This window comes from Lynx canadensis, chromosome A2 (genome assembly GCF_007474595.2).
Source record: "Lynx canadensis isolate LIC74 chromosome A2, mLynCan4.pri.v2, whole genome shotgun sequence".
Lineage (NCBI taxonomy): Eukaryota > Metazoa > Chordata > Mammalia > Carnivora > Felidae > Lynx > Lynx canadensis.
In genome coordinates, this window is record NC_044304.2 from 168,821,480 (window position 1) to 168,847,151 (window position 25,672).

General features: G+C 52.6%; 1 protein-coding gene across 1 annotated transcript in view; it reads right to left on the minus strand.

The window, feature by feature from the left end:
- VIPR2 (vasoactive intestinal peptide receptor 2) overlaps nucleotides 1-25,672 on the minus strand; it is a 70,455-nt gene that overhangs the window by 33,056 nt on the left and 11,727 nt on the right. Inside the window, exons 3-4 of the mRNA XM_030308925.1 lie at nucleotides 12,767-12,874; nucleotides 7,065-7,162 (exon numbers count right to left, since the gene is read on the minus strand). Of these exons, the coding sequence (XP_030164785.1) occupies nucleotides 7,065-7,162; nucleotides 12,767-12,874 (206 nt within the window). The remainder of the gene's footprint in view (nucleotides 1-7,064; nucleotides 7,163-12,766; nucleotides 12,875-25,672) is intronic.

The following is a 25,672-nucleotide window of genomic DNA, read 5'->3' on the forward strand; positions in this document are numbered from 1 at the left end:
GTTTCTGCCCTTTGTCAACTGGGCCTCTGGCTCCCCGAGTGTCCAGCCACGACCTCCTCCAAGTACATCCAAGTGACTGACCATCAGTAGGTGAACTTTGTCAAAACTTCGTCTTTCTTTTGCTGGCTCTTTAACGGAGCTCTGTAGTAAGCAGTAAAACAAACACTACTGGTTTCCATCCTTTCTTCAGTTATTCCACTTGGTCCTGACATGTGTACATCAAATGAAGAAACTAGTCGGACCGTCCAGTGAGTAATCTGGCTGTTCCCCAACCAGCCAGAGGACCAGGGCCTTCCCTCCGGTCCCCACCTAAGGGCCCGGCAGGGGCAGCCAGCACCCCAGGCTTGCAGACTCCCAGATGCCTGAGCCCCAAATGCCTGTTCCCCCAGGCAGGCTGCTCACAGACAAGCCCAGTGAAAAGGGAGCATCAGGGAGGTCAGACCTTCCCGGAGCACCGTTCCGGGCCGAGACCAGCCTGGTGCCGCCCACCCTTCTACCAGCTCTTCAGCCCAGCTCCGTGGACACACCCCATCCCCGCCACTGTTCTACGAGAAACAGAGGCCTCCGCTCATCAGGGCAGGGCCCTGGGCTCGTGACTGAGCCTTCCCAACCCTGTGAGACTCCCTGGGTCTCCTTCCCAACGACAGGTTTTCTTTATATCCCTTCTTAACTTCTCATCCTGTTTCTCCTTTGGCCTGGGAAAGACTCATTTCTTTATTGGGCAAGCATTACACATTATTGTTACAGGTTCAGTTAGAACTAGAATAAAGATAGCTAATAACTGTGTCTGTCCCATGAATCTTGTGAATCACGTTTCTGCTCATGGTCAGATTTCTGCCTGGACCTGGGCAGCGGTCTCACGCGAGCTCAGGCTCCTCCCCGTGGGCAGCGGGGTGTTGTGTGCTCTGGTTATGGCATTCTGACCCGGTCCTCCTGCCCCGCGGCCCCTCTGGGTCCTGTCTGAATCTCTGAGCCCGGTCTTCCCAGCGCCGGCCTCGCTGTCCAGGATCCCAGTGTCACCCACTGCTGACGAGCGGTCCACCTCAGCTGGACTCACAGTGGGAAGCTCCCTCCTGCCGTCCGATGTGAACCGAGGCAGACACAGCCCTCGGAGCTGGTTCAGAAGCTGCATTAAACGGCCCACTGTAAGGGAAGCAAACACCGGTGTAGGGGCCCCAGATCTTGGTCAGGCGGCACCCTCAAGTCTGCCACCTGGAGGTGCACACTTTGCCGTGTCGGCTCCAGCTCTGGCTCCCTGTCCAGTGGACAGCTGCTCAGCACACCCCCGGGAGACTCCTCCCAAGCAGTGGGCTAGCAGCGTGCTCCTACAGGTCCTTCTGAGGACCCAGCGAGAGGCCCAAGTGCAGCTGACCTGGGAGCACCACAGACACCCGAGTGGCCGCGACCCTTGTTGTTGGGTGGGAAACCTCAGGGAGGCCACACTGGCGGTTAGGCAGAAAGAGTTACTGGTGTGTCTGAAAGCTGAGAGGAGAGTGCAACAATATTTTTAGGAATATGGCATAATATGGAAGAAATGTGTCCACTTGATGCATGGGAGGCTGAGATGCCAGACAGTTCTCTTGGCTAAATTTAGCTGAAGTGCTCTTTATTGAAGAACTATGTTAGCAAATATATAACACAGGAGACACATGGAGTACACTGCTTTGGGTGTCCACTGCTCAAAGGACGCCAGTGTGTTGCTAGGGCTGCTGTCCTTTGGCGGGATGGCCTGCACAGCTGGAGGGCAGAGTCCTGCGTGGTGACTAAAGCCCCGGGTCAGCTGCAGCCCTGGGTCCTTCAAGATTCATCAGGAAGACTCCTGATACTCAGGGAAAGGAGGTACCCTGGCCCCACAGAGACTTGTGGGTGCTAATTTCTAGGTGTTTCCATGTTTCACCAGCTCTCAGCAGTCCTGGGAGATCAGAGAGGTACAGACAATGGGCAGCAAGGAAGACACTAACGCAGGGAGCCTGGCTGAAGGAGTGTCCCCAACCTGGGGCCTCAAGACAGCCTTCATCACAGGAAAAAAGCCAAGAGATTGGGATCTGGACAATGTGCTGTGGCAGGGAGCTGCGCTGGTCAGGAGAGCCCCAGGGTGGGGGATGGCCCGGAGGGTTGGATGACCAGACACATGACTCCAGGTGCAATGACGCTTACTGGAAGTCCCGCCTGAGGCTGAGAACGTGATGCCAGGACAGGAGACCCTCAGCTCCCATGGGTGCGGAACCCATGTGCCCCATAAAAGGGTGGGGGGCAGCTGAGAGGGTCCTGTGGTCTATACCTGACCCACTTTTCCCCATAACATTCCATGGGCTGGGGCATGGGGAAGGACACAGGGCAGCTGCTGGTGTGACCCCTGTGGGTCCCTGGGGGTGCTCCTTAAATCCCGTAATGCGATGAAGCCCTTTATGCAAAGACCCAAAGATAAAAGGCCCAAGAGGAAAATGCTCCTACGCCAAGGCACACACCCGAAGGTGGTTCTGGTGGGAGGGGGACATAGACTAGGAAGACTGCCATATGGAAACCAGGGACCTGGTGACAGAGGGAGTCTGAGCCAAGCCTGGCCAGCTTCATGATTTCACTGTGAAGACCAGAAAACCGAGGCCCAGACCATTGCCAACCCCCCTCGCGACTCGTGGGCCCCCTTGGTCCAAAGTGAGAAGCAGCTTCAGCAGCATCGTTCCTGCCATTGTCTGAGAGGGTCTTTGACACTTTTCTCTTCCATGTCTTCGGACCCTCTGGGGTCTTTGGACACTCTCTTTCTCCATGGGACTCCCCCTTCCCGACTTCATTTTATTTGGTGATTCCTTTGCCATTGCAGGCAAGTCTGTGGCTTTGGTGGAGGCTACCTTTTTTCTTGAACTTAATTAATTTTGAAGTCAACAAAGATTGCACACACAACACCCAGAGCAGAGCTGCTGTGTGAGAGCAGGAAATCCAATCAGAATCATAAAACCGGGAGGCGACTGAGCCACTGATGAGCCGAGGAGTGACATCAGAAGTGGAGTTCATTAGGCTCACGGCAAAGCTGTCCCCCGGCCCCCCAGTGCCCGAGGAGGCCCAGCTGGGCTCTGACCCACCAGGCCCTCTGTGCCGCTGCCACGCCACATGCTTTCCATCTTTGACAGGATTCCTTAAACAAGCAAGTATTCAAGGTATTTGGACAGCGGAAACTGCAATCAGGGAGAAAAATTATTCACTGTGGTTTTGTGCCATCATTTTCTTCTCTTGTACACGTTAAAATATTTTGACTTTCTAATCCATTAGTAGGGAATATGCGTTCGTGATATTTGTAGAATCTCCAAAATGTTTAATTAAGAAGAAAAATAGCTTTTCAAACTGGATGGACAAGCATCAGAAAAGTAGGGATGCTCTGTGCTTCATGCAGGCAGGATTCAGTTCCAGGCTTTTCCAAGGACCAAGCGGACCCAGAAGAGTTTTCCATCAGTTTCCCTGGGAAGTGTGACCCGAGGGAAATGTAGAGAAGGAGGAGCTGCCGGCTTTGAGTTGGGAGGTTGCTAGTATTGCCTCGGATGTCGGTTAGTTCCCAGCTCCTGCCCACCCGCGGCTCCAGTACAACCAGGCTGGGTTCATGGTAACTGAGGACAGACTCAGAAACTTGTGGTTCCCAAGAAATGCTTGTTTGTCGAATGGATGAATGAGGACAGGCCCATCCTCTTATCGGGACCTACACCTGGCTCGGAATAAATGCTGCTCGGGATGTCTTGGGACATTCTGCTTCCACCCCACACAGGAGTCTGGGACGCCTGCACACAGTGGCACGAGAGGTGTGGGTGGTCGAACTTGGGTGTCAGAGCCCCCACCCCCCTGGCCACAGAGATCCAAGACTTTCCTGGTCGTTGGGACCTGTTGTCTTGCCCCTGAAATGGCCTGACAGCCGTCCACCAGGGTCACCTGGGAGGCAGGTGACACGTGACAGTGCTCCCGGAGCCCTGCTCATCGTGAAGTGGGGCAGTCTCCGTTCCTGGTCAGAATTCAGGGTCTGCAGAACAGGCCCTGTGAACTCTTCTTGCTACAGAAACCATCCTGACACTGGGGGTAAATTCTGTACCAGTTCAAGTTTTATTCTTAGAAAGCCAACAAGACCGTCTCCCGGGTTGGTCATATTAAATAGCTAAACAGCAGTTGGGGACTAGTCTGGAACCGGAAATCCACACGTATCTGCCTGTGAAAGCATGTTCTCAATTTAGATCCAACATGAACAGGTCAGCGACTTAGGACTACGCTCTATCAGCAGCCAGGAACATGGCACCGGTCCCCCCATCTTCCAGCTGGGGCAGCTTAAGCCAAATGGCTGCCACAGCTGTCGGCCACCATGTTCAGGGCTTTCTAGCACCTCACGTTTCCTGCCCGACAGGGAACTCACTCATGAGAGGCCGACATCTCACTGGGACTTCTTGCAAAATCCAGTAAATATAAAAAGAACAATATGAAATATGTCCAAGGTTGAGCATCACTCTGGCGTGTAGCACAGCCCCCCACAATGTGCAAAGTCGAAGGTGATTAGACCCCAGGATGCGCACGGCGGCTCTCACCTGGAGGCAGAGGACAGATGGGAAGCAGGCGAGAAGGAAGAACTGACAGGGTGTTCCGTGGCGTTAAATTCGGAATACGTGGGGCGCCTGGGTGGCTCAGGTGGTTGAGCATCTGACTTGATTTCGGCTCAGGTCATGATCTCACGGTTTGTGGGTGAGAGCCCCACATAGGGCTCTGTGCTGACAGCGTGGAGCCTGTTTGGGATTCCTTCTCTCTCTGTCTCTCTGTCTCTCTCTGTCTCTCTCTCTCTCTCCCCTCCTCCCCAACTTGCTCTCTCTCAGAATAAATAAACTTAAATTTTTTCTGAATACGTTACATTTTAGTGACGTCCTGAGATGCTCTGTGTCCACCCTCTCTGTTCACAAGCCCGGCTGAGGGTGGACACCACTGCTCGCATGTCTTGGCACGTGCGGGACGGAGTGCACTGGTGCAGTTCCCTGTGTCCCGGGTGCACACAGGTCGCCAAGCGGCTCCTGCTGGCCAGAGAGAACACAGGTGCCACAAAGGTGACTGCGTGCCAAGGGGGAGTGAAATACATTTGACGCAAAAAGTCAAATTTCAGTGATTGTGCACGAGAGAAACAGAGCTGGGGCCTCTGACCGTGTCCTGTTTTCTCTGAGCCTCAGTTTTTTTCTGGAAGGCGGTCTGTCATGAAGACTAGATAAGAGGTGGGGGAAATTTGGGCAGGTTAGTCAAAGCACACAAACTTTCAGTTATAGGATGAATGACTTCTGTGTCTCACCAAAAAAGAAGGTAAATATGTGAGGTGATGGATAATTGGCTCGATTGAGGTATTCATTTTACAATGTATATGTACATATACACATCAAAACATCACACGTACCATGTACAGACATGCCTTGGGGATACAGTGGGTTTAGTTCCAGACCACCACAGTAAAGCAAATACTGCAATAAAGGGAGTCAAATGAGTTGTTCGGTCTCCCAGTGCTGATAAAAGTTATGTTTACACCACAGTGTAGTTTCTTAAATGTACAACGGCATTATGTCCAAGGAAATAATGCACACACCTCAGTTAAAAAATACTTTACTGTTAAAAAATGTTAATCATCATCTGAGCTTTCAGTGAGTCATAATCACTGATCACAGATCACCATAACAAATATAATAATAATGAAAAGGCTTGAAATATTGTCAGAATTAGCAAAATGTGACACAGAGAGACGACGTAAGCAAACGGTGCTGGAAAAATGGCCCCCAGAGACTTACTCGACACAGGTTTGCCACAGCCTTCAACTTGTGAAAGCACAGTATCCGCCACGTGCAGCAAAACGAGGTGCGCCCGGACCTTAAGTATGTACGATGTTTGTCACTAACACCTCAATGGGAAAAGACCGCGTGAGACAGTACTGGTAACTGACCCGGCTCCCAGTACGGCTCAACAGTGTCCACTCTTCTAGCACTCCTCCCTCACTGACTACTGGCCAGGTGTCCAATTAGTGAGAAATCGGCTAAAATGGAAGCTACTTCCTCTTCTAGAATTTAATGATTTGGTGGGGAAGACTGGCTTTAAACCATAAACCTTAGTGAGTAGAGCAAAGACAGCCCCTCTATAAAAAAGGGGCGTGAAAGATGATCCCGCAGGAAATCGTATCTGACGGTGACATCAGTACCAGTCTCACCAGCGGCCGGATGGCAGGGCCCAGGGTTGGCGGGAGGTGCACGAGTAGCTAGGTAGGCCCTCAGGCTCTTTCAAAGGGCCTCAAGTATGTTCCTACACAGCAGACGTCTGCGGAAACACAGCACGACTTCAGGGTAAGGAGGCGTTCACCTGTCCGTATGGCGTCAGGGGTGAGTGAATGTAGCCCAAGCGGCAGGACAGCGATCTGGTTTCCTGGTGGTACACAGAGTAAGACTACAGTGGTACAACGTTGCAGAGTGAGGGTTCCGGAAAGAACGGTGACGCCAGCCCTGGGGCTGTGGGCTGAGCCCACAGACAGGACCCCGAGCAGAGTTGAGAGGACTTGATTTGACACATCATTTAAGTGATCGCATTCTCAGAAAGGGGTCATCTTGAGCACACCGCCACGGCCCCCGTACACCATGCCGGCCCCCAGCGCAGCCCCCAGCGCGACTTGGGCACTTGGCCATGACATGCTCCCTCTCGGTTTGCAAACACCCTCTATGCCCAGTTCCGTCCCCTGCTGCTGGCTCGGGGTCACAAAACTACCGCGGGGCTGCTTGACAGCCCACATTGTGGCAAAGCCTCAAACCAATGGGGGGAACGGATGCTCGTTAAAGCTCACTTCAGGCGGGCAGTGCCGCTCAGACACACTGAAGGTAGGCGAAGAGAGCCAGGCTTTCCGCCTCCACAACGGCAGAACAAGAAATGACTCCAAGTGCCTGGCGCAGAACTGAAATAGGGCCGTTAAGAAGTAGAGGAAAGGAAACCTGCACAATTCTCGCAGGGTAGCCAATGGACGCTGTTTCGTGTGCACTTCTGGAAAAGGGGCTGAAATGTGCAGGGAACCATGCAGGGGCCCTTACCTTGCTCTCGTCCTCAGGGTCATTATAGCCACACGCATCTATGAAATCTGGAAACATCTCTGACCACCCATCACTTGTGCAGTTTTTGCTTATGTTTCCTAGAAGGTAAAGTTCAGGTGTCAGGTCTGTGGGTCCACGACAGCGGCCTTAGCAGCGACAGCGTAGGCAGTGCTTGGAGGTATGTGCATTCACCTGCCCGGGCTTCCCACCCATGAAACCTGGGTTGTGCAGGGCCTCGGTGGCTCAAGGGAGAGCTTCTGTGTCGCGAAGCACAGTGGTGGTGCCCGTAGCTATGCCGGTGATGGCTGCAATGTCTGGTGTTATCATTACGGAGCACAGTGGACAACTTGTGTTCTGCCCAGTGACGGACCATTCCGGAGCCCGCTATCCCAGTCCACCCTCACTCCGCTGCCCCGGGCACAGTGACCAGGGAGCACGGGCAGGCACCACTGACCACTGATGTTGGAGGAAGAGACTGTGGGTGTAAGATTTAAATCACATAAGGTAAAGGCAGTTTTGATCTTATAGTACCATTTTTTTGTTCCTAATTAATGTAAACGTGTATGTTAAACTCAGGGATGCAATGTTCCCTCAGGCTACTGAAATGAAAGTGTCCTCAGCAGGTGACCGCAGTCATTGAGTGGTGATGAGTGAAATCAGGGCTGGGCACTGGTGGCCTGTGATGGGGGCAGGCGGGGCTGGGGCTCACTGGGTGGGCTTTGGGAGGCTGGAGCCCGGGAGGCCCTTCCTGCCTCGGTGATCCCTACCAGCAGCTGACCCCCCAGAGGGTCCTCTGTGACTCACAGCCCCAGCAAATCTTTCCACTCACACGAGCCAAGACTGTAAGGCAGACTTGGTGGGCATAACTGCTCCCGTTTCACCTGAGAAAATGAGATTCTGAGGGTTCCGTCACACGCCCGAGGTTCTGTAACGACTGAGCCGCAGAGATAGGTTTTCAAACTCAAAAACTCCTTATTTTGTCAACCCCAGGGCAGCCTACGTGTTCACCCGCTTTGATCTATTAATGAGACAAAATCGAAAGCAAAGCGCGTTCACATGGAGGTGATAATATGTGTAAGCGATTCCTGGCATGCCGTGTGGAGGCAGGTGGGAGGGCCCAGGCCCTGACCTGCTGGCAAGCGGGGAGGGGGTCTCAGCAAAGCCCCCGGCAGCATCACCGGGGCTCATGCTGCCCGGTCGCTCTCCAACACCACCGTCCCGTGCATTTTTCTGACTCCAGGCCCCCAACCCTCCTCCTGCTCCAGCTCCAGAGGGTGTCCCAGGGGAGTCTAGGGGGCGGCTGGAGGGCAGGGACCATAGTAGGGAGTGGAGGCAAGACAGAGTCCTGAGAGATGAGGCCCCACTGCCCTATTTTATAGATAGGGAGACGGGCCCACAGGAGATAAAGATCTGCCCAGAGTCAGGAATCAGAACATCAGTGGGAGTGGCTGTGGCTGCATATGGCTCGCTGAGCTCCTGCTGTATGCCAGGCTTGGTGCCCAGGCCCCCATTTAACCCTGAGACTACATGGGCGCCCTTTAGTGGTCCTACGTCACAGGTAGGGGACCTGAGCCGACAGGTGAGGGGCCCTGTTCCAATCCCAGGCAGTGGTCTCCTCGTCTGCACAGCACACCTGCTGTCTGGCCCTCATTGCCCAGCTCTTGGGACCTGTGCCTGAGCTCTGCGGATGCGGCCAGGAGTGGGCACTGAGCCAGTCATTCCTCATTAATACACAGCAAACACTAAAGAAGACACTGAAATGTCAAGATCCCACACAGGTTCTCCATTTTGCCTGGAAGACACCTGGAGGCAGAGGCAGAAGGCATGCTTCCAGGAAATGCTTGAGGCAGCAATGTGTAGAGAGGGGCCTGGGAGGTGGGAGGGGGCCTGGAGGGGGGTGAGCGAGGGGCCGGGAGGTGGGAGGGAGACCAGGGAGGTGAGAGAGGGGACGGGAGGTGGGAGGGGGCCTGGGGGGGTAAGCGAGGGGCCGGGAGGTAGGAGGGGGCCTGGGGGGGGTGAGTGAGGGGCTGGGAGGTGGGAGGGAGACCAGGGAGGTGAGAGAGGGGCCGGGAGGTGGGAGGAGGCCTGGGGGGGGGGGGGAAGGGAGGGACCGGGAGGTGGGAGGGAGACCAGGGAGGTGAGAGAGGGGCCGGGAGGTGGGAGGGGGCCTGGGGGGGTAAGCGAGGGACCGGGAGGTGGGAGGGAGACCAGGGAGGTGAGAGAGGGGCCGGGAGGTGGGAGGGGGCCTGGGGGGGTAAGCGAGGGGCTGGGAGGTGAGAGAGAGACCAGGGAGGTGAGAGAGGGGTCCAGAGGTGGGAGGGAGCCTGGGGAGGTGAGCGAGGGGCCAGGAGGTAGGAGGGGGCCTGGGGGGGGTGAGTGAGGGGCTGGGAGGTGAGAGAGAGACCAGGGAGGTGAGAGAGGGGTCCGGAGGTGGGAGGGAGCCTGGGGAGGTGAGCAAGGGGCTGGGAGGTAGGAGGGGGCCTGGGGGGGTGAGTGAGGGGCTGGGAGGTGAGAGAGAGACCAGGGAGGTGAGAGAGGGGCCCGGAGGTGGGAGGGAGCCTGGGGAGGTGAGCAAGGGGCCGGGAGGTAGGAGGGGGCCTGGGGGGGTGAGTGAGGGGCTGGGAGGTGGGGGGGTCCTGGGGGGGTGAGTGAGGGGCCGGGAGGTGGGAAGGGGCCTGGGGAGGTGAGCGAGGGGCCTGGAGGTGGGAGGGGGCCTGGGGAGAAGAGAGAAAGTCCAGGGAGGTGAGAGAAAGTCCAGGGAGGTGAGAGTGGGAACATATAGGAAAAGAGGGGAAGCCACAGCTTTATGACTCAGGAGCCTGGACCTCCTTCTCCCTCCTCTGTGAGTGGACCTCTTCCCCACCCTGACTCTGTGGGGACCATCTGCTCAGTGGGAACCCCCACCACTTTGTGAGGACCTCCCAGTCTTTGTGAACTCTTCCTGCTGTAGCCCCAAGTTTAGCAGCCATGCCTGGCGCCCTGAGCAGAGCAGTGACAAGTGTCACTCTCGCGTGCTCCCCAAAGCTGATTATGAGCTCATTGGGTGTAAGTCTGTGAGGGTCCTTGGTCGTCTGCAGAGGCAGGGAGGGTGAGTTTGCCTGCACGGGGAGCACTGTGCCTATTGGGGCGTGGGGGTCCCTGCCCTCCAGACGACCCAGTCTGATGTGAGAGCAGCTCCCAATTGTGAGCTCTGTGTTGCAGGCACTGCGTTAGGCTCCACAGCCCTCAGGGTAAGGTCTGACCACAACCCCAAGGCCTAGCTAATTTCGGGACTCACTCTTGTGCCCCCGGGACAAGTTGGCAGAGCCAGAACTCAGAGCCAGTCTGCTTGGCTGCAGGGCCTGTGCTCTGGACCATTTTGTTGTCCATCTGTTTGGGCTTTCCCTCCGATGCAGTCACACCCACTGTCTCCCTGCCCTGGAGAAGCGCTAAGTGAGCAGGAACCACCATGCCCTAAGGGGTCAACTCTTCAGAACAAACCTTAGTCTATGAGCCTGCCTCCCTCCTTCACTTGATGGTTTGCCGCTGTCCCTTTTAAAGATTCATCCTCGGTGCTAAACTGAGTCCCCACAGCTTTCCTGTCACTCTGCTGGCCTGTGGGAGTGGATTTGCACCCCATATCCTAGCACAGCTCAGAGGGGCCTCCCACGGACCCTGGAGCTCATGCAGCATGAGGACAGCAGACAGCAAGGTGCTGGTTGCCATGACATCATCTAGAGAGCCCACCCAATTTCCCGCTACTGGAGGTAGGAGAACTCAGAAGAGAAAACAATTTTCATGAAAGCACAGATCTGCCTCTTGAGCATCTGGGTCCATGGGCTGAAACAGTCACAAGTCACTCTATGATCTGGCTGTCCCCACAGGTCACTGTGGGAGCAACTATCACATTCTAAGTGCTTTCTGCTAACTGGGAAGTAACATACAGTTTCAAGCCCTACTGGTTCTTAACTGTATTTCAAGACCACACTTTATCCCTGCCAAATTTCCTATTTGGGGCCTCCGCCCATTGCCATCCAATGCCTGTCGGCCCCAGCCTCAGACCTACTCAGCCCCCAGCTCCGGATTATGTTCACGTTTCTCTAAGGCCCACACTCTGTCCAACACTCCTAGAGACTGCACTCCATGTGGACCACAATTTGTCGACAGTCTGTGTAAGTGCCTCATGGTTCACGTGTTTTGTGACCAGTTAAATAAGGGGATGCATATACTTTTCAGATCACCTCGCTGTTTTATACAGACTCAGGAGAACTCCCTAGTAGTAGAGATCTCCCCACAGCAGCAAGGCAGCGTCACGCTCCCTGTTTGGATATAAAAAAGAGCATCAAGCATTTAACCCAAGGCAGACACGGAGTCTTCATGCTCCATAGCAGCACAATGACTCATAGCAGAGCCAGGTTCTAGCCTGACCTGGGCTGGGTGCCCCAGGTGGCTCCCCTCTGGCAGAGGTGAGGCGCTCACAACAGGTGGCCCAGAATCAGAGCTCTTGTGCTCTCCAGTGTGCAACCCCCGGCTGCCCCCTGGAGGCATTTAGAACCTACCATCTACTAGGGGAAGCCTAAGTCTAAGCCAATTCATTTGAGATTTCCGGGAGAATATTTATAGTCCAAACCATTCAGTACAAATGGTATTGATTAGATAGGATATTTTTTAGAGTTTAGATTTTCTAAAATAATTTAGTTTTTCTGACTTGAAGATGACCAATGTTGCTTATGCAGGTATGACCCCAAGTCCCCTCAAACTGCTTCACTGACTAACTCAGGAAGAGTCTCACCTTGCAAGTCACAGGGATAAAAGGAAACCTTTCTTTTCCTCCATCCCAACCTGTGCCACAAATTTCTGCTTGAAGTGGTTCAACAATTCTACTTCTCAAGAGTTTTTCCCCTGTAACGCTTGCTCAAGATGAAAATAAGTTCTCTACAGTGCTTGAAAGTATCCTGCCTTTCTGATTTCCAGATGTATCTCCTCTTTTCTATTCTTCCGGATAGATTTCTTCATGTTATAAAAGTCTGGATCCTTTACAAGAGAAAACAAAAACCACAGCACAGCACAGCACAACCACCTTCCTGGGATCAAGCCAAGAGATGTTGTGGCAGCGTGCGGAGAGCAAAGGCGCAGGAACGGTGGCACCCCAGCCCTGCCAGCCCCTCCGGACCCTGGAGACAGAGAGACAGCGGGTCTTCTGACCGCATGGAGCGGGTTCGGAAAGTGGGAGCTGGGAGCTGAGCTCGGTCCAATGAGCAAGATGTTTCCTGTGGACGAGAGACTGCTTCTGGGCTCGAGGAAAGCCTGGCCACTGTCCCTGAGCATCAGGGCGCCTCAAAGCATCCGGAGGACGCTCTCTGATGGCTCACGGACACCCACGAGTGGCAGGGAGGCACAGGACTGCACGGATGTTTTCCTCGGCGCCTGAAGCCAGTGGCTCCTCGTCTGCATTGCCGCCCGCCCCCTTTGAGGCGCTCCCGTATCAGGCTCACTCGTCCATGCTTGTCTCGGGCCTGCTCTCCCCTGCCGTTTCCCTTGAGGTGGCTGACCTGGCAAGAAGCTTCTCATCCTCCTGCTCCTCAAACCAGCTCAGTAGATGACGGCACAGCCGTTCCCTGACTCAGTAAAGGAGACCAAGGAGCCTGCTTCTTGCTGCCTTCCATGGAGAAGCCAGTCCATAGCCTCTGCGGGGGTTTAGACACAACGCTGACAGACAGTACCTGGTTTGCTGTAAAAATTGCTGAACACTGTAGGACAGGGCACTGTGACAGTCTCGCCTACGTCCGCAGGGCGCCAGCACGTAATGTTGTCCCAGACGCCAGTGCAGGCTAGGAGGAGAGAGACAGTGTAAGAAGGACTAACCAGTGCAACGCAAGCATACGCGAGGCTGCTTGGGGGATGCCTAGGTCAGCAGGAGCACATCTGTTCAAAGGCTTTGCAAGTAGATAGTCCCTTACTTAGGTAACTATCTTGCAAATTACCTTTTTGTGAAACAAGTTTGCACCAACAGAATTGCTGAGAATATAGTTAGCGTCTGTGTTCGTTTTAATCAGGTTTGGAGAAATCACCAGATGTGTGGTAGAAAGTATTTGAGTAATCCAATGTGCAATGTGCACTGATGAACTTTAATAGAATCGTTACTTCTCTCCTGCTGAGGTGCTTCCCCCAGTGGTATACTATGGGTACTCTTGAAGGCTTAGGGTCCCCTGGATGAAGGCATACTTCCGCTTTTAGGGAATCTGACTTCAAGGATAATTTGCACATTTAAATATTTGATAAGATTTACTTGATTTAAAAAAATTTTTTTAACGTTTATTATTTTTGAGACAGAGGGAGACAGAGCATGAATGGGGGAGGGTCAGAGAGAGAGGGAGACACAGAATCTGAAACAGGCTCCAGGCTCCGAGCTGTCAGCACAGAGCCCGACACGGGGCTCGAACTCATGAACCTTGAGATCATGACCTGAGCCGAAGTTGGACGCTTCACTGACTGAGCCACCCAGGTGCCCCAAGATTTACTTGATTTTAATAGTCAAGATGACATCTATGTGATGAAATCTTAGGTTACCCTCATGCAGTTATCAAATAACCTAATTTGTATAATGTTATGGCTTAAGCCATTCTCCAGATCTCTTACACGGTCTTAGCAACCACCACACCCTGTGCAAGGATACAAACATGCCAATCATCCAAGGTGAAAGGCAATGACCTCTCAACGTCACACAAACCATGACAATCCACATTTGAACCCAAGGCTTTTTACTACAAGTCCCAGGTACTGATACTGTATTAACTTCAATATTGGAGGTGCTAGCCTAGGTAAAAACAAACAAACAACAGTTCTGACATGCCATCCAGTCCTGCACAGGAACTGTACAAAAACACCAATGAAGTATTTACATTCTTGGTTCGAACACAGGAGTGTTTTAGCTCAAGAATGCAGATGCCTCTGATAAGTTGGGTATAAATCAAGTTTTGCAGATGAAAATACTTTCTAGAAGTTTTTAAAATAAAAATGGGGCGCCTGGGTGGCTCAGTCGGTTGAGCATCCTACTTCAGCTCAGGTCATGATCTCACTCCTCTGTGAGTTTGAGGCCCGCGTCGGGCTCTGTGCTGACAGCATGGAGCCTGCTTGGGATTCTGTCTCTCCCTCTCTCTCTGCCCCTCCCCTGCTCATGATCTGTCTCTCTCTGTCTCAAAAATAAGTAAAGACATTAAAAATTTTTTTTTTAATTTTAAAAAATAAAATAAAAATGAAAATATATTCATTCTAAAAATTAGATACCAATGATTAAATGAGTAATACATTCATACTATATTAACGTCCTTACACATGTGAGGAAAATATTGTTCTTAAAGAAATATTCAGAATAAGTCATCAAGTACAAATGAGTCACTAGCTACTCCACGTTGTGCCCGGGCTGAACAGACCAGGGCAGGGAGCGGCCCTGCAGTGACACCACACATGACACCTCCGGACGCCAGCACAGGAGAGCAGGAGCTTGCTGAGCCTTGGATGAGGCAGGTCAGGGCCGGGGTTCCCAACAGAGCTCCAACGAGGGGGAAAGTGAGGTGTCCAGGTCTCCAGGGAAACACAGCAGTGGCACAGCCTCTCCACCGTCGGGAAAGCAGTGTGTTCTGACCATTGGTCAGACCACTGGCCGTTGGTCATTGTGAAGGTTCAACCGTCCTCACCACAGAAATGACAAATTTCTGCTTAAATAATGAAATCTTAATGGAGACATAATAAATCCACGGGTTCATTTCAGTCACTTTTCCCATTATAGTAAGATTTGAGTTAAGTACCTAGAGTCTGATGGGTCAATCCCTTCGATCGCTGGCAAGCCGTCCCTTTATTTGTGCATTTACTGGACCCACGTGTAGCGGGCAGTGCAGGACTCAGAGGCTGTGGTGGCCTTCCCACCTACAGTGAGCGGGGAGAGTCATCTGCCCGGCCCTGGGGCCGGGGCGCAGGAGGACGGCAGGCTGGTGATGAGGCATCCACACTTGTGGGGAGTCTGAGGGCCGGAGACCGCCAGTGACGCGTCCATGGCTTCTCTCTCCTGCTTCCCAATCTCACAGCAATGACACCCACAAGTGTGAAAGGGCTGCACCCAGAGATGTCGATAAACTTTGAAGATCAAAAGCATACATGTGCTAAGTAATGAGGCAGCACCCACAGCAGGGCGAGAAGCAAGAGGAAGGCGGTGTTTGCGCCTTGGAGGGGCCCCGGACGCAGGACGCCGGGCGCGGGGTGACTGAATTCGAGAGGATCACGTCAAGTGTGACTTCTGAGCATTGAGACTTCCATCCTTCCTTCCCCCATCAGTTGTTTGTGGAGGCTGACTTTTGCCACCTAACTGGAACAGGCCCACGGGAGGCCCCAGACCAGCCAGGCCAACTGGGGCAGGAAGGTGGGGGGCCCAGGAGGAGAGGGCTCTAAGGAAGAAATGGCACTTTATGATAACCTCACGTTATCCAATTGTCTTGAGAGTATTTTGTTGTTCTGGTACAAAGTTTGATGCCTAATTACCAATAGATACATAGAAAATGAAGGAATAGAAAAGCCAGGCACTTATTGCTCCAGGAAAAGCATAAAGTTAGACAAGAAAGGAAATATTGACTGTTACGTGGTCAGCTGTGATCATAATAATGCAAACCGACAATTGCGACGTGACCACTGGAGGACAGATTGGAGGAGGGACGGAAGTGTGACAGGCGGGGCCATTCCCAATAAAAGAACAGTATGAACGAAGACATTACATTTGGGAGCAGAGACTAGTCTGCACAATGATGAGCAGTGTGGATTGTCTAAGACACAGCGGCCAGGGGAGGCAGTCAGTCAGGCCTGTACGGGGAGCTTACTGTTGTCATGCACTCGTAGCAGCCCTTGGTATTTAAGATGATGACGAAAAAGTCGAGTCCCTCTGAAAGGAGGAAAAGCCTGTGCATATCAAATAGACTCTGAAAGGTTACCCGACAGAAGTTAGCAACCATTCCTGATGGTCAAAAACTCCAAATAAGAAAATAATATAGGACACTTTACTAGGACAAAGACCGTTTGTTTAAATTAGAAAGTATTATTAGAGATGGTTAAACACAGTGTGCAAGCAAAGTCAGGAACCTGGCTGGAAACTTGCTATCACCATTGTTATTTAACAAAAGCCAGCAGTTTTAGCTAAAACAATAATTAAAAGAAAATGAACCCAGAGGGTACATTGCTATAAAACTGAGAAGTCCCAGAGCTGCACTTTCCAGTATGGCAACCCCTTGCCACGTGTGACCATTTAAATTTAAATCTAAATTAGTCAAGACTAAATACAATAAAAATTCAGTTCCTCAGTCGCAGTAGCTGATTTCAAACTGGAGCTCAGCGCCAGGCGCGGTTTGTGGCTGTGACATCACAGCTCAGGTGGAAAACACGGCTGTCTTCACAGGAAGTTCTCTCGGAGCTCTAGTTAAAGGAAGCCACCAAACCCTAAAAGCCACTCTTCCAAACTATCAAGAAGCTTAAAGCGAAGAGAGAAAATGGAGCCCGTCATTGCTGTATCCGTACTCTAGTGCTGAAGGTAAGTCAGTCCGGACAGGTGAGACTGTCTCCCTGTGGTGGTTTATCAGCCAAGAGTGCCCACGCACATTATCTGAAATATTCTATGAAGAAATATGTGAGACTTTTTGGTAAAAAATGTATTTTCCACTTATCACACAGATATTTTCTGTCTTTCAAAACCCACCAAAGAGATGTGGAAGAAGCCCTCTCATTTAAGTGATGGTTAGTAGCTTGCTGAACTGAAAAGCTAGGGAAAAAAACACCTAAAACACAGGGGTGCTGGGTGACTCAGTCGATTAAGCCTCCGACTTTGGTTCAGGTCACGATCTTGAGGTTTGGGAGTTTGAGCCCCACTTCGGGCTCTGTGCTGACAGCTCAGAGCCTGGAGCCTGCTTCAGATTCTGTGTCTCCCTCTCCCTCTGCCCCTTCCCTGCTAGCGCTCTGTCTCTCTCTGTCCCTCAAAGATAAATAAGCTTTAATAAAGGAAAAATAAAACACAAAAGTGTATGTTTATTACTTACACTTGGAACATATAGCCAAAGCCTTTCCTTTGAGCATGGGCCTGCCTACTGGGCTTTGCAGAGTCTCTCCTGAGTACACATACCCTGAAGTCTGTCTAGGATTCCCACTTTGAAAGTCTGGACATGGGCCGACAGACTCCTTCCAGACTAGATTTCCAAAGCTGACCCCAGCTGTCATTCTCACCTCCAACTCTACCACTCTTCGGCACCTCGCTTTTCCTAGTCTTCCCAGAGCGCACACGCTAGTTTTCTCAGAGACAAGTGCTTCTGTGGCTCTCCATCAGCTTGCATGCTATTTCATGGAGCAGTAGGGTGAGTGACAGCTTTAGGGGGCACTTGTATGTTGCAAAGTGTCCCAGAGGCTGCAGGGGGGTAACAGGTGGGCAGGGAGAGCCCTCGCCAGGAGCCTGGCCAAGTTGCCTGGGGCGAACTTGCCAATTTCAAGGGAAGAGCCAGTACAGGTGCCCAACGTAAACTGCACTCTAGACTCAGCAGCTTGGAAAAACTGACCCTCCACGTGTGCGGCCTGCAGACTTTTCTTAAACCTCATAGCATTGTCAATGGGGTACACACAGGACATTGGTGAACAGCGTTCAGGAAAGGCTGCTGTTAGAACACGTTCACGTGGATGTGCTGGAAACACGGGCACAGAGAACCGAACTCTAAGGAGGCACCTGTAGCTCAACCTTCTTGAGATCATCTCGTCAGAGGGCAGAGTCTCACCACGTGGGGAGGAATCTGCCATGATTAAGAGGAAACTAATCCTTCTACCAAATTTTCTAAAATATTTCCAGGCAAGTCATAACTCTCACAGATGACAGTGCCTGTGTTGCTTTGACTTCTGGATTTTTTTTCTCATTATCTCAATGACATAAACACCAACGGATTTTTGGGGAAAGCACAACGTGAATCTCACTCCTGTCATGTCACACTTTCTGTAGGAAGGAGGCCTGTGAGGCTGTGCTTCGTCCACACAGCTGTGACCCACCCGCTGCAGACAAGTCCCTTCGCACCTGCACATGTGCACAGAGGGATGCCTGTCAGTGCTCCTGCAGCAAACATCAGGATTTATGTTTCAGACGAGGCTGTGACCACGGCCACACACACGGATACTTCCCTCTCTGTGTGAGGTTCCTGGGGCACTGTGGGCGGCAGCCATGCCCCGACCCATCTACCTTTCGACCATGAGAGAATCCTGTCCCTTACAAATACCAACTCCCAGAGAGAGAAGCTTAGGAAACCCTGGTGGGCCCGGCTCTTAGAGATGGACTGTGAGGGTCCCACATTCAAAGAGTGATAGAGGCCCATTTTCCAGCATGCACCAGGAAGCAGTGAGTAGTGACGGGGGTGGGGTGGGGGGGTACTCAGTGGCTGCAGCCCTGCCTGTGGAGGAGAGGCTGGGAGACCTGCATCGGGAGGCCTTGTCCTCTGAGTCTCCGGGCTCTAGACAGAGTGAGGGGTGGGCCGCAGGAACAGGTGAGTGGGGAGAGGAGAGAAAGAGAAAACTGTTTCTGGCTGGGCACTGGGTGGCAGTATGCCTCCCTCCACATTTTTTTTAAAATTTTTTTTTTCAACTTTTATTTATTTTTTTGGGACAGAGAGAGACAGAGCATGAACGGGGGAGGGGCAGAGAGAGAGGGAGACACAGAATCGGAAACAGGCTCCAGGCTCCGAGCCATCAGCCCAGAGCCTGACGCGGGGCTCGAACTCACGGACCGCGAGATCGTGACCTGGCTGAAGTCGGACGCTTAACCGACTGCGCCACCCAGGCGCCCCTCCTCCCTCCACATTTAAGAGTAAACATTACCAATAACTTCCGGCATTCAAAAACTCAATGTAAGTTTAAAGTCACGAGCAGCAAAGCTTCTTCCGGAATCAGACATTGCAGGGAAGCTTGGGAGGCCTGCCCAGAGCTCCCTCGGTGGGCACAACGGCTGCTGACCAAGGAGCCTTTCTTCTTCCCTGTTAACTGGGCATTCGCCAGGTGGGAGCCCCGCGCCTCTCCAGGGGCAGTTTCTGCAGGTGGACTTCTCTGCCGTCCCCACTGCCACAATCCTGAGCAAAGTCCCAGAAGAGGAATTTCAGTGGGTTGGCTGTGGAGGCATACTCTGCTAGGAACCATTTTACTGGCTTCCAGAAGCTGTATATGAAACGCTGTCAGCTGAGTCCATCTGCGTGAACACGCAGAAGAAATGGTTTTGATGCAGTGAGACAGAGACGGGTCCTCTGTCCTGGTCCCTGTCTCTGTCGTGCGGGTGGCTTGAGAGTTCATGTGCATGAGAAGATGGGGGTGGGGGGAGACACTGAAAAGTACTTAATAACAGAGGCAGGAGGGGCAAAGGGGAAAGGCCTCCGTCTGGGATCCTCAGCCCGCAGTGGAAACACACCATCAAATCCAAGGGCTTTCATGACAGATGCTGAGTTTTCACTTACTTTTTAGTTTTTAAACCTTGCTCAAGAAAGACTAGAAAAACAGCACATCTGGTTCTGACCACGAGCACATGCTTAACTTTTCTAAACCTCAGTTTCCCCCTCTGCAAAGTGGAAGTGATCCCCGACAGCGCCCCGGGCAGAAAATTTAGAGGCTACAGGCAAGAGGGTGCTCACCAGGCAGGGACAGCGCCTCACGCGCTCCTAAGGGTGCTGAAGTGCCCGCCCCTCCTCTGCACCTCCACAAACCTAGGAGTTGAGCCCGACAACCAGCCCCTAGATGTGGCCACTAAGAGAAACAGACGGGGCCACAGTGTTAGTGGTGATGGTGGCAGAGCTGACCGAGAGAACACCTCCTGTGGGCGAGACACTGCCCTCAACACTCTGGACACGTGAACTCATTGTGTCACCAAAACCCCAAAAGGCCACTGGTGTATATGGCACAGAGGAAGAGGCAGGCACAAGAGCCTGAACCCCTGGCCCACACAGCCTCTGTGTGTCAGGGACTTAAGCAGGGTGGGGTGTAGACAGCCAGGGGGCCCAGTCTTGGGGGCAGCAGCCCATGAAGCAGTCCCTGGAAGTGCCAGGCAGGCGGCTCTGCCCGGGGGTGTGGGGCCTCTGCAGGGGCTGCCCTGGGGGGCCGCTCCCCTGCAGCCCCTGTGGCCTGTATTTTGGTCTGGGGTGACTCAGGCCAGATTAATCACTGGACATCTCTGAATAGGAAAAAGCACTTTAAAAACAAATGTCACCTCTCACTCCATTTGTCATTGCCCTCATCGGTCCCTCAAAATAAGTACCAATGCTTTGCCAGGGACAAAAAGAAAGTAGGAAACGTGACTGTTCAGAGGGTCAGTGGGACAATCATTCTAAAAGACGCAAAATTTTGTTGTCGGGAAGAGACTCACAGCTCATCTGGGAAACACTGCAGTGCGGTGGGGAGGTCCTACCTCAAGAGGCTGCGAGACTGTCTCAGGTCATGAGACCCACTGGGAACACATCCAAGCCCTCATCAAATCCCACTGCCCCAGCATCTGTCCACTGAGAACTTCTCAGTACTTAAGGTCACAGTAAAAGCACCTCATTGAAATATGTCTTTAAAATTCTACATATTTTTCCAGGTGTGCATTCTACACCCACTGGAAGCATGTTTCCACGTCAGATGAGCCCACGAAAGAGGAGAAGGGAGACACTGTGCCCACGTTCCTCTCCTAACAGTCTAGCGTGCAGCATGCAGGGAAACTCACAATTCTCATGTTTGTTAAACCGTGCGCTGATATGCCTGTGCCAGACCTGATCTGAGAGGGTGCCGTCCCTTCGTGCCTGCCCAGTGGGAAATGCAGGCTGTGCCCCTCGAGTTTCTGATGACTGTGGGCTGAGGCACAGTCTGGTTTCCTGATCAGATATGGGCAGCCAGTGGCCTGTGGTGTGGCAGGGGCAGCGAGGGCTGGGCGGGCAAGGGGCAGATGTGCCCAGTGTGTCTGGAAGGCTGAGAGCCTCTCTTGGTGGAAACCTCCACCCCCTCCTTCCCTGTGCAGTCGGACAGGGCTTCTGTCTCTCAGCCACAGCCCCTGGTCCCTGCAGGCTGGCTCCTGGGCAGAGGACAAGGACGAATTCAGGGATGAGGCAGTGGCCTGTGCCCTCATGGGGACTCATCCCATAGGCCCTGAAAACATCTCCAAAGCAGCTACTCCCTTTTGCTTTCAGTGGGCTCACTAATTGTTATTGACTGAAGACAGAGTCCCGCTTTGCACTCTGTTCCTGTAGGACAAGGATGAACCAGACAAAAGCTGAGACGAGAGCCCCACAGCACATGCGGCCTCACCATGCGGCCTGCCACCAGGAATGCCTGGGCCGTGTGAACTGTGTTCTCAGTCCCGACAGGCATGGCTTGGCAGCCACCTAGGAGCTTTCCACAGATCCTCTGAGCCCTAAAATTCTTATGTAATGGTCTCTTCCTTTTGGTCATCAAAGTCATTGATCTGTTTCCCATTTCCAGCCCCCCTCCATGCCTATTATCAATTTAAAGAACTGAAAGTTCAATGGAATGACTCACCAATTTAGTTGGAAGAAACCTTTTGTACACAGTGCTTTGTCTGTGAACACAGCCATTTGTTCTGACCTGAATCCCCGGACAAGCCGACTGCTGCCCAGCCCCTGCCTGCTGGCCCCACAGAGCTGGCCCCAGGGCCGTGCTGCACCAGGCTCACTGAGGGGACACGAGCTTTTCCTTTCCTGCTAGGTGCTCACGAACAGGTGAACACACACACAAGTCTCCGAGAGCCCCAGAGCCAGGAAGACTCTGCGACCAGCATTCTCCCCTCACTCTAGACGCCACATACTGGTGGGCACCCAGGATTCAAAGGACCAGATGTAGCCCCAACGGGCAGCTCTGGACCCTCTAATTTCTCCCAGTGGCGGTCAGCACATCATCAAGTAACCCTCCCACCTCAGGGCCTCAGGTCACTGTAAGATTTGTCCCATGTCCTGCAGTCAAAACTGGGCTACTTGTAATTTCTGCTCTCAGACCTAATTCTGCTTCTGGAGTCTTCAATGGGCAGAAATGGCAACAACTTAACACTCTCCTCCCTACCCAGCTTTGACTCTCTGCTCAGAGACCACCCCCATACACACAGAGACCACTTCCCCGACACTCAAGGCAGGGCTTCCCAGGAGCCTGAGCTGAGCACACGCACAGGAAGGACCCCAGGGTCTCTGTGGCCTGAGCTCAGGGTGCATGAGGTAGAGACACGGCAGTCCTCCCTCCAGCACTGCCAGAAGCAGAGAACACTTCGTGCTGGGCTCGTCTCAGCATTTACTGTAAACAAGGCTCCCCAGTGTGGCTGACAAAGTCCAAAGGAAGCTGCCTGGAGATGCCCAGCAGGTCCAGATTCCCAGCCCTGTGGATAGTGGACAGAATCACCGGTAAACCTGCCACTGCGTCTAGAGGCTCCAAAACACACTTCCTACTCCTAAATTTTCCCACCAGTCCTTCCCTCGGTTTCTGGTTTCCTCCTTGTATACATCTTTGCATGTTGCCAGTTCGGGGGCCAATTAACAAATATCCTATTATGCTAAATCCTGTAGAACCCTAGTTAATCTGAGCCTGAAAAGTGATGATCAAATCTTACTAGATGAAGGATTCCTTCTTTCTGTTGTTCTAAGGATGCATATTTACATCATTTGTTCTTAAAATATTTACCAGTAAGATACGGCAAGATACATCCATGCATTTGCTAAGCTGGGTATGGTGCTAAATGCTGCTTTAAAAACGCTGCAATCATGGGGCGCCTGGGTGGCTCAGTCGGTTAGGTGTCCGACTTTGGCTCGGGTCATGATCTTACGGTTCACGGGTTCAAGTCCTGCGTTGGGCTCTATGCTGACGGCTTGGAGCCTGGAGCCTGCTTCGGATTCTGTGTCTCCTCTCTCTCTGCCCCTCCCCTGCTCATGCTCTGTCTCTTTCAAAAGTGAATAAACATTAAAAAATGTTTTTACAATGTTGCAATCAGGAATGATGAAAATAATGCTTACTGGCAGCACAGCAGAAAGGGGCCTTTTGAGGGGACGTAGCCAATGCAGTAACTCTCCAGGACTAATGAATGTGCTCTGGACATTCACAGACCATCAGTGTAGGTGAAAGACAAGCACACGCCAGAAGCATGTTCCCGGAAGGGTCTGGAAGACAAGTTGATAGAACAAGCTTGGGGCATGGTGACAACCTAGCTGTCTGTTGTCCGTGGAGGCAGAAACGAAACAACACACTGTCCAACCAACAGCCTGCACTTTCTTCGTGATGTAACAGGCTTGTAGCTGACATGAGCCACGCCCTCTTATCATCTGCAGTAACAAGTATTCATTTCTTCAACCCGTGTTTAGTGAGCAGCTACTATGTTCCCAAGGCTGCACTATCACGAGTTACCTCTGCCAGGAGGGCCTTGACCAAGATACAGCAGGAGAATATACCACAGAGACATCACCTGGGGACTGGTGCTTCATCATTCCTGGGGCTTGTGCACGAGTCCACAAAGCAGGTCCCTAAGCCTTAGGTCCCTGAAAGAAACAGCTAAGCAGGACTGGATGAGGCCCTGGGGCCATACTGCTTCCGTAGGTCACTTGTGAGACACCTCGATTTTACACATTAGAAAACCCAGGTCCCACAGCCGACCTGGACTCCAGAGACATTTAAGGTGCTACAAGGAATATTTTACAGACAATGCCAGGATACCCCAATATTCTGTCTAATTAGGGTGCCGAATGAAGTAATGCCCTTCTCAGTAGCCTGGAGGTGAACTACAACTAAGGTCTGGAAATACCATTTGCTACGACGTTGCCGCTGGATGGCACTTTGATAATAGATCGCTTTGAAACTTTGCATCTGGAAGCAGGAAAGTTTTATTTTGGGGTTGGTGGTGCAGGTGGATTCCATTAGTGAGAGTCATATTCTGGGACTCAAACTCACATTAAACCAAGACTCAAAACCCAGAATTAACCAAGGCTGTTAACCAAACAAAAGGATTTTTCAAAAAAGAGATCAAGTTTGAACTCACGTGTTTTAAAAATATGCCAGGGGCGCCTGGGTGGCGCAGTCGGTTAAGCGCCCGACTTCAGCCAGGTCACGATCTCGCGGTCCGTGAGTTCGAGCCCCGCGTCGGGCTCTGTGCTGACAGCTCAGAGCCTGGAGCCTGCTTCCGATTCTGTGTCTCCCTCTCTCACTGACCCTCCCCCGTTCATGCTCTGTCTCTCTCTGTCCCAAAAATAAAAATAAACGTTGAAAAAAAAAATTAAAAAAAAAAAAAATATGCCAAATTTGGGGCGCCTGGGTGGCTCAGGTGGTTAAGTGTCCGACTTTATCTCAGGTCATGATCTCACGGTTCATGGGTTCAAGCCCCGCATCAGGCTCTGTGTTGACAGTTCAGAGCCTGGAGCCTGCCTCAGATTCTGTGTCTCCCTCTCTCTCTCTCTCTGCCCCTCCTCAGCTCATGCTCTGTCTCTCTCTCTCCCTCCCTCAAAAATAAATTAAAAAAAAAATTTTTTTTAATTTAAAAATATGCCAAATCCAATAAATCCCAAACATCAGAATGTCCTCCAAGTTGAGCCTGAGTGAATCTGATGCCTGTGGGTGGGACCCTCCGGTCAGCACCGCTGCCCAGGGATGGGCCGCCAACACCTCAAAGGCCAGAGCAGCACCCACACCCTCTCAGGCCGCCTTCAGAAGCCTGTGTAAGGCCCTAAAATGGTGTCGGTTTAGGGAAACTGATGCGTGTGCTAAATCGTGTCAACCAGCTTGTGCCTTTCACTCACTGAAGTGTTTGCTGTTATCGCCGTTTACAAGCAGCCTCTGTTTCCTTAAATGTCAAAACTTCTCCAAAGCCTTGCTCCCAATGTCTTCGACAAGTCGGGACCATGTGAACTCCAGGCGGGGCAGGGCACTGCTCTGCTGAGAGGCTAATATGCTGGGCCTCCTGCCATGTTATTCCCAGGGTAATCCTCCACAGATTTATGATCGGGACTTGGGTGACTTCCCAGGATCGTTCCAGGACATAGATCTAACGGTGTTATGAGGAGCGTGACAAATCGTCCTCACACACAGCACAGCAGGCGCACAGCGGAGTGTGACCCTGGGTGTGAGAACCAGCCCAAGCACAGACACGCCCGGCCCTGCTCCTCCAAGCCAAGGGTGCCTCCAGCTCCCTCTGGGACCGGCCGCTGTGGGAAGTGCAGCCGTTAAGAGGGCCGGTACGACACGGCCGCCAGGGTCCCCACGAGTGTCTGCCAGTCAGTGCCCCGGGTCCAGGTCTGGTGACCTCCTCAGCCCCATCCCCCCGGGAGTGTGGGGCCCCTGATACCTCACCCTGTCCTCCCTGCCCGCCTCTTCCTTCAGCTCTGCCCTTGAGCTCGCGTCTGCACGCAAGGCCTTCTGCCAAACACAGTCCCACCCGCTCAGCGGCCCTCTGCCTCTGCCTCTCTCTTTGGCTCCCATGTGGACTCAGTGGTCCCCACCCCAAGGCACCTCTTCCTCGGCCCTCAGCTCCGTCTCCGGCTCCTTTTGCACTTCTGGAGGGCAGCTGACTCACACCGTCCAGCCCCCAGGGCCTCCCCGGTCGCCATCTCTCTGCAGTTGGGCTGCTG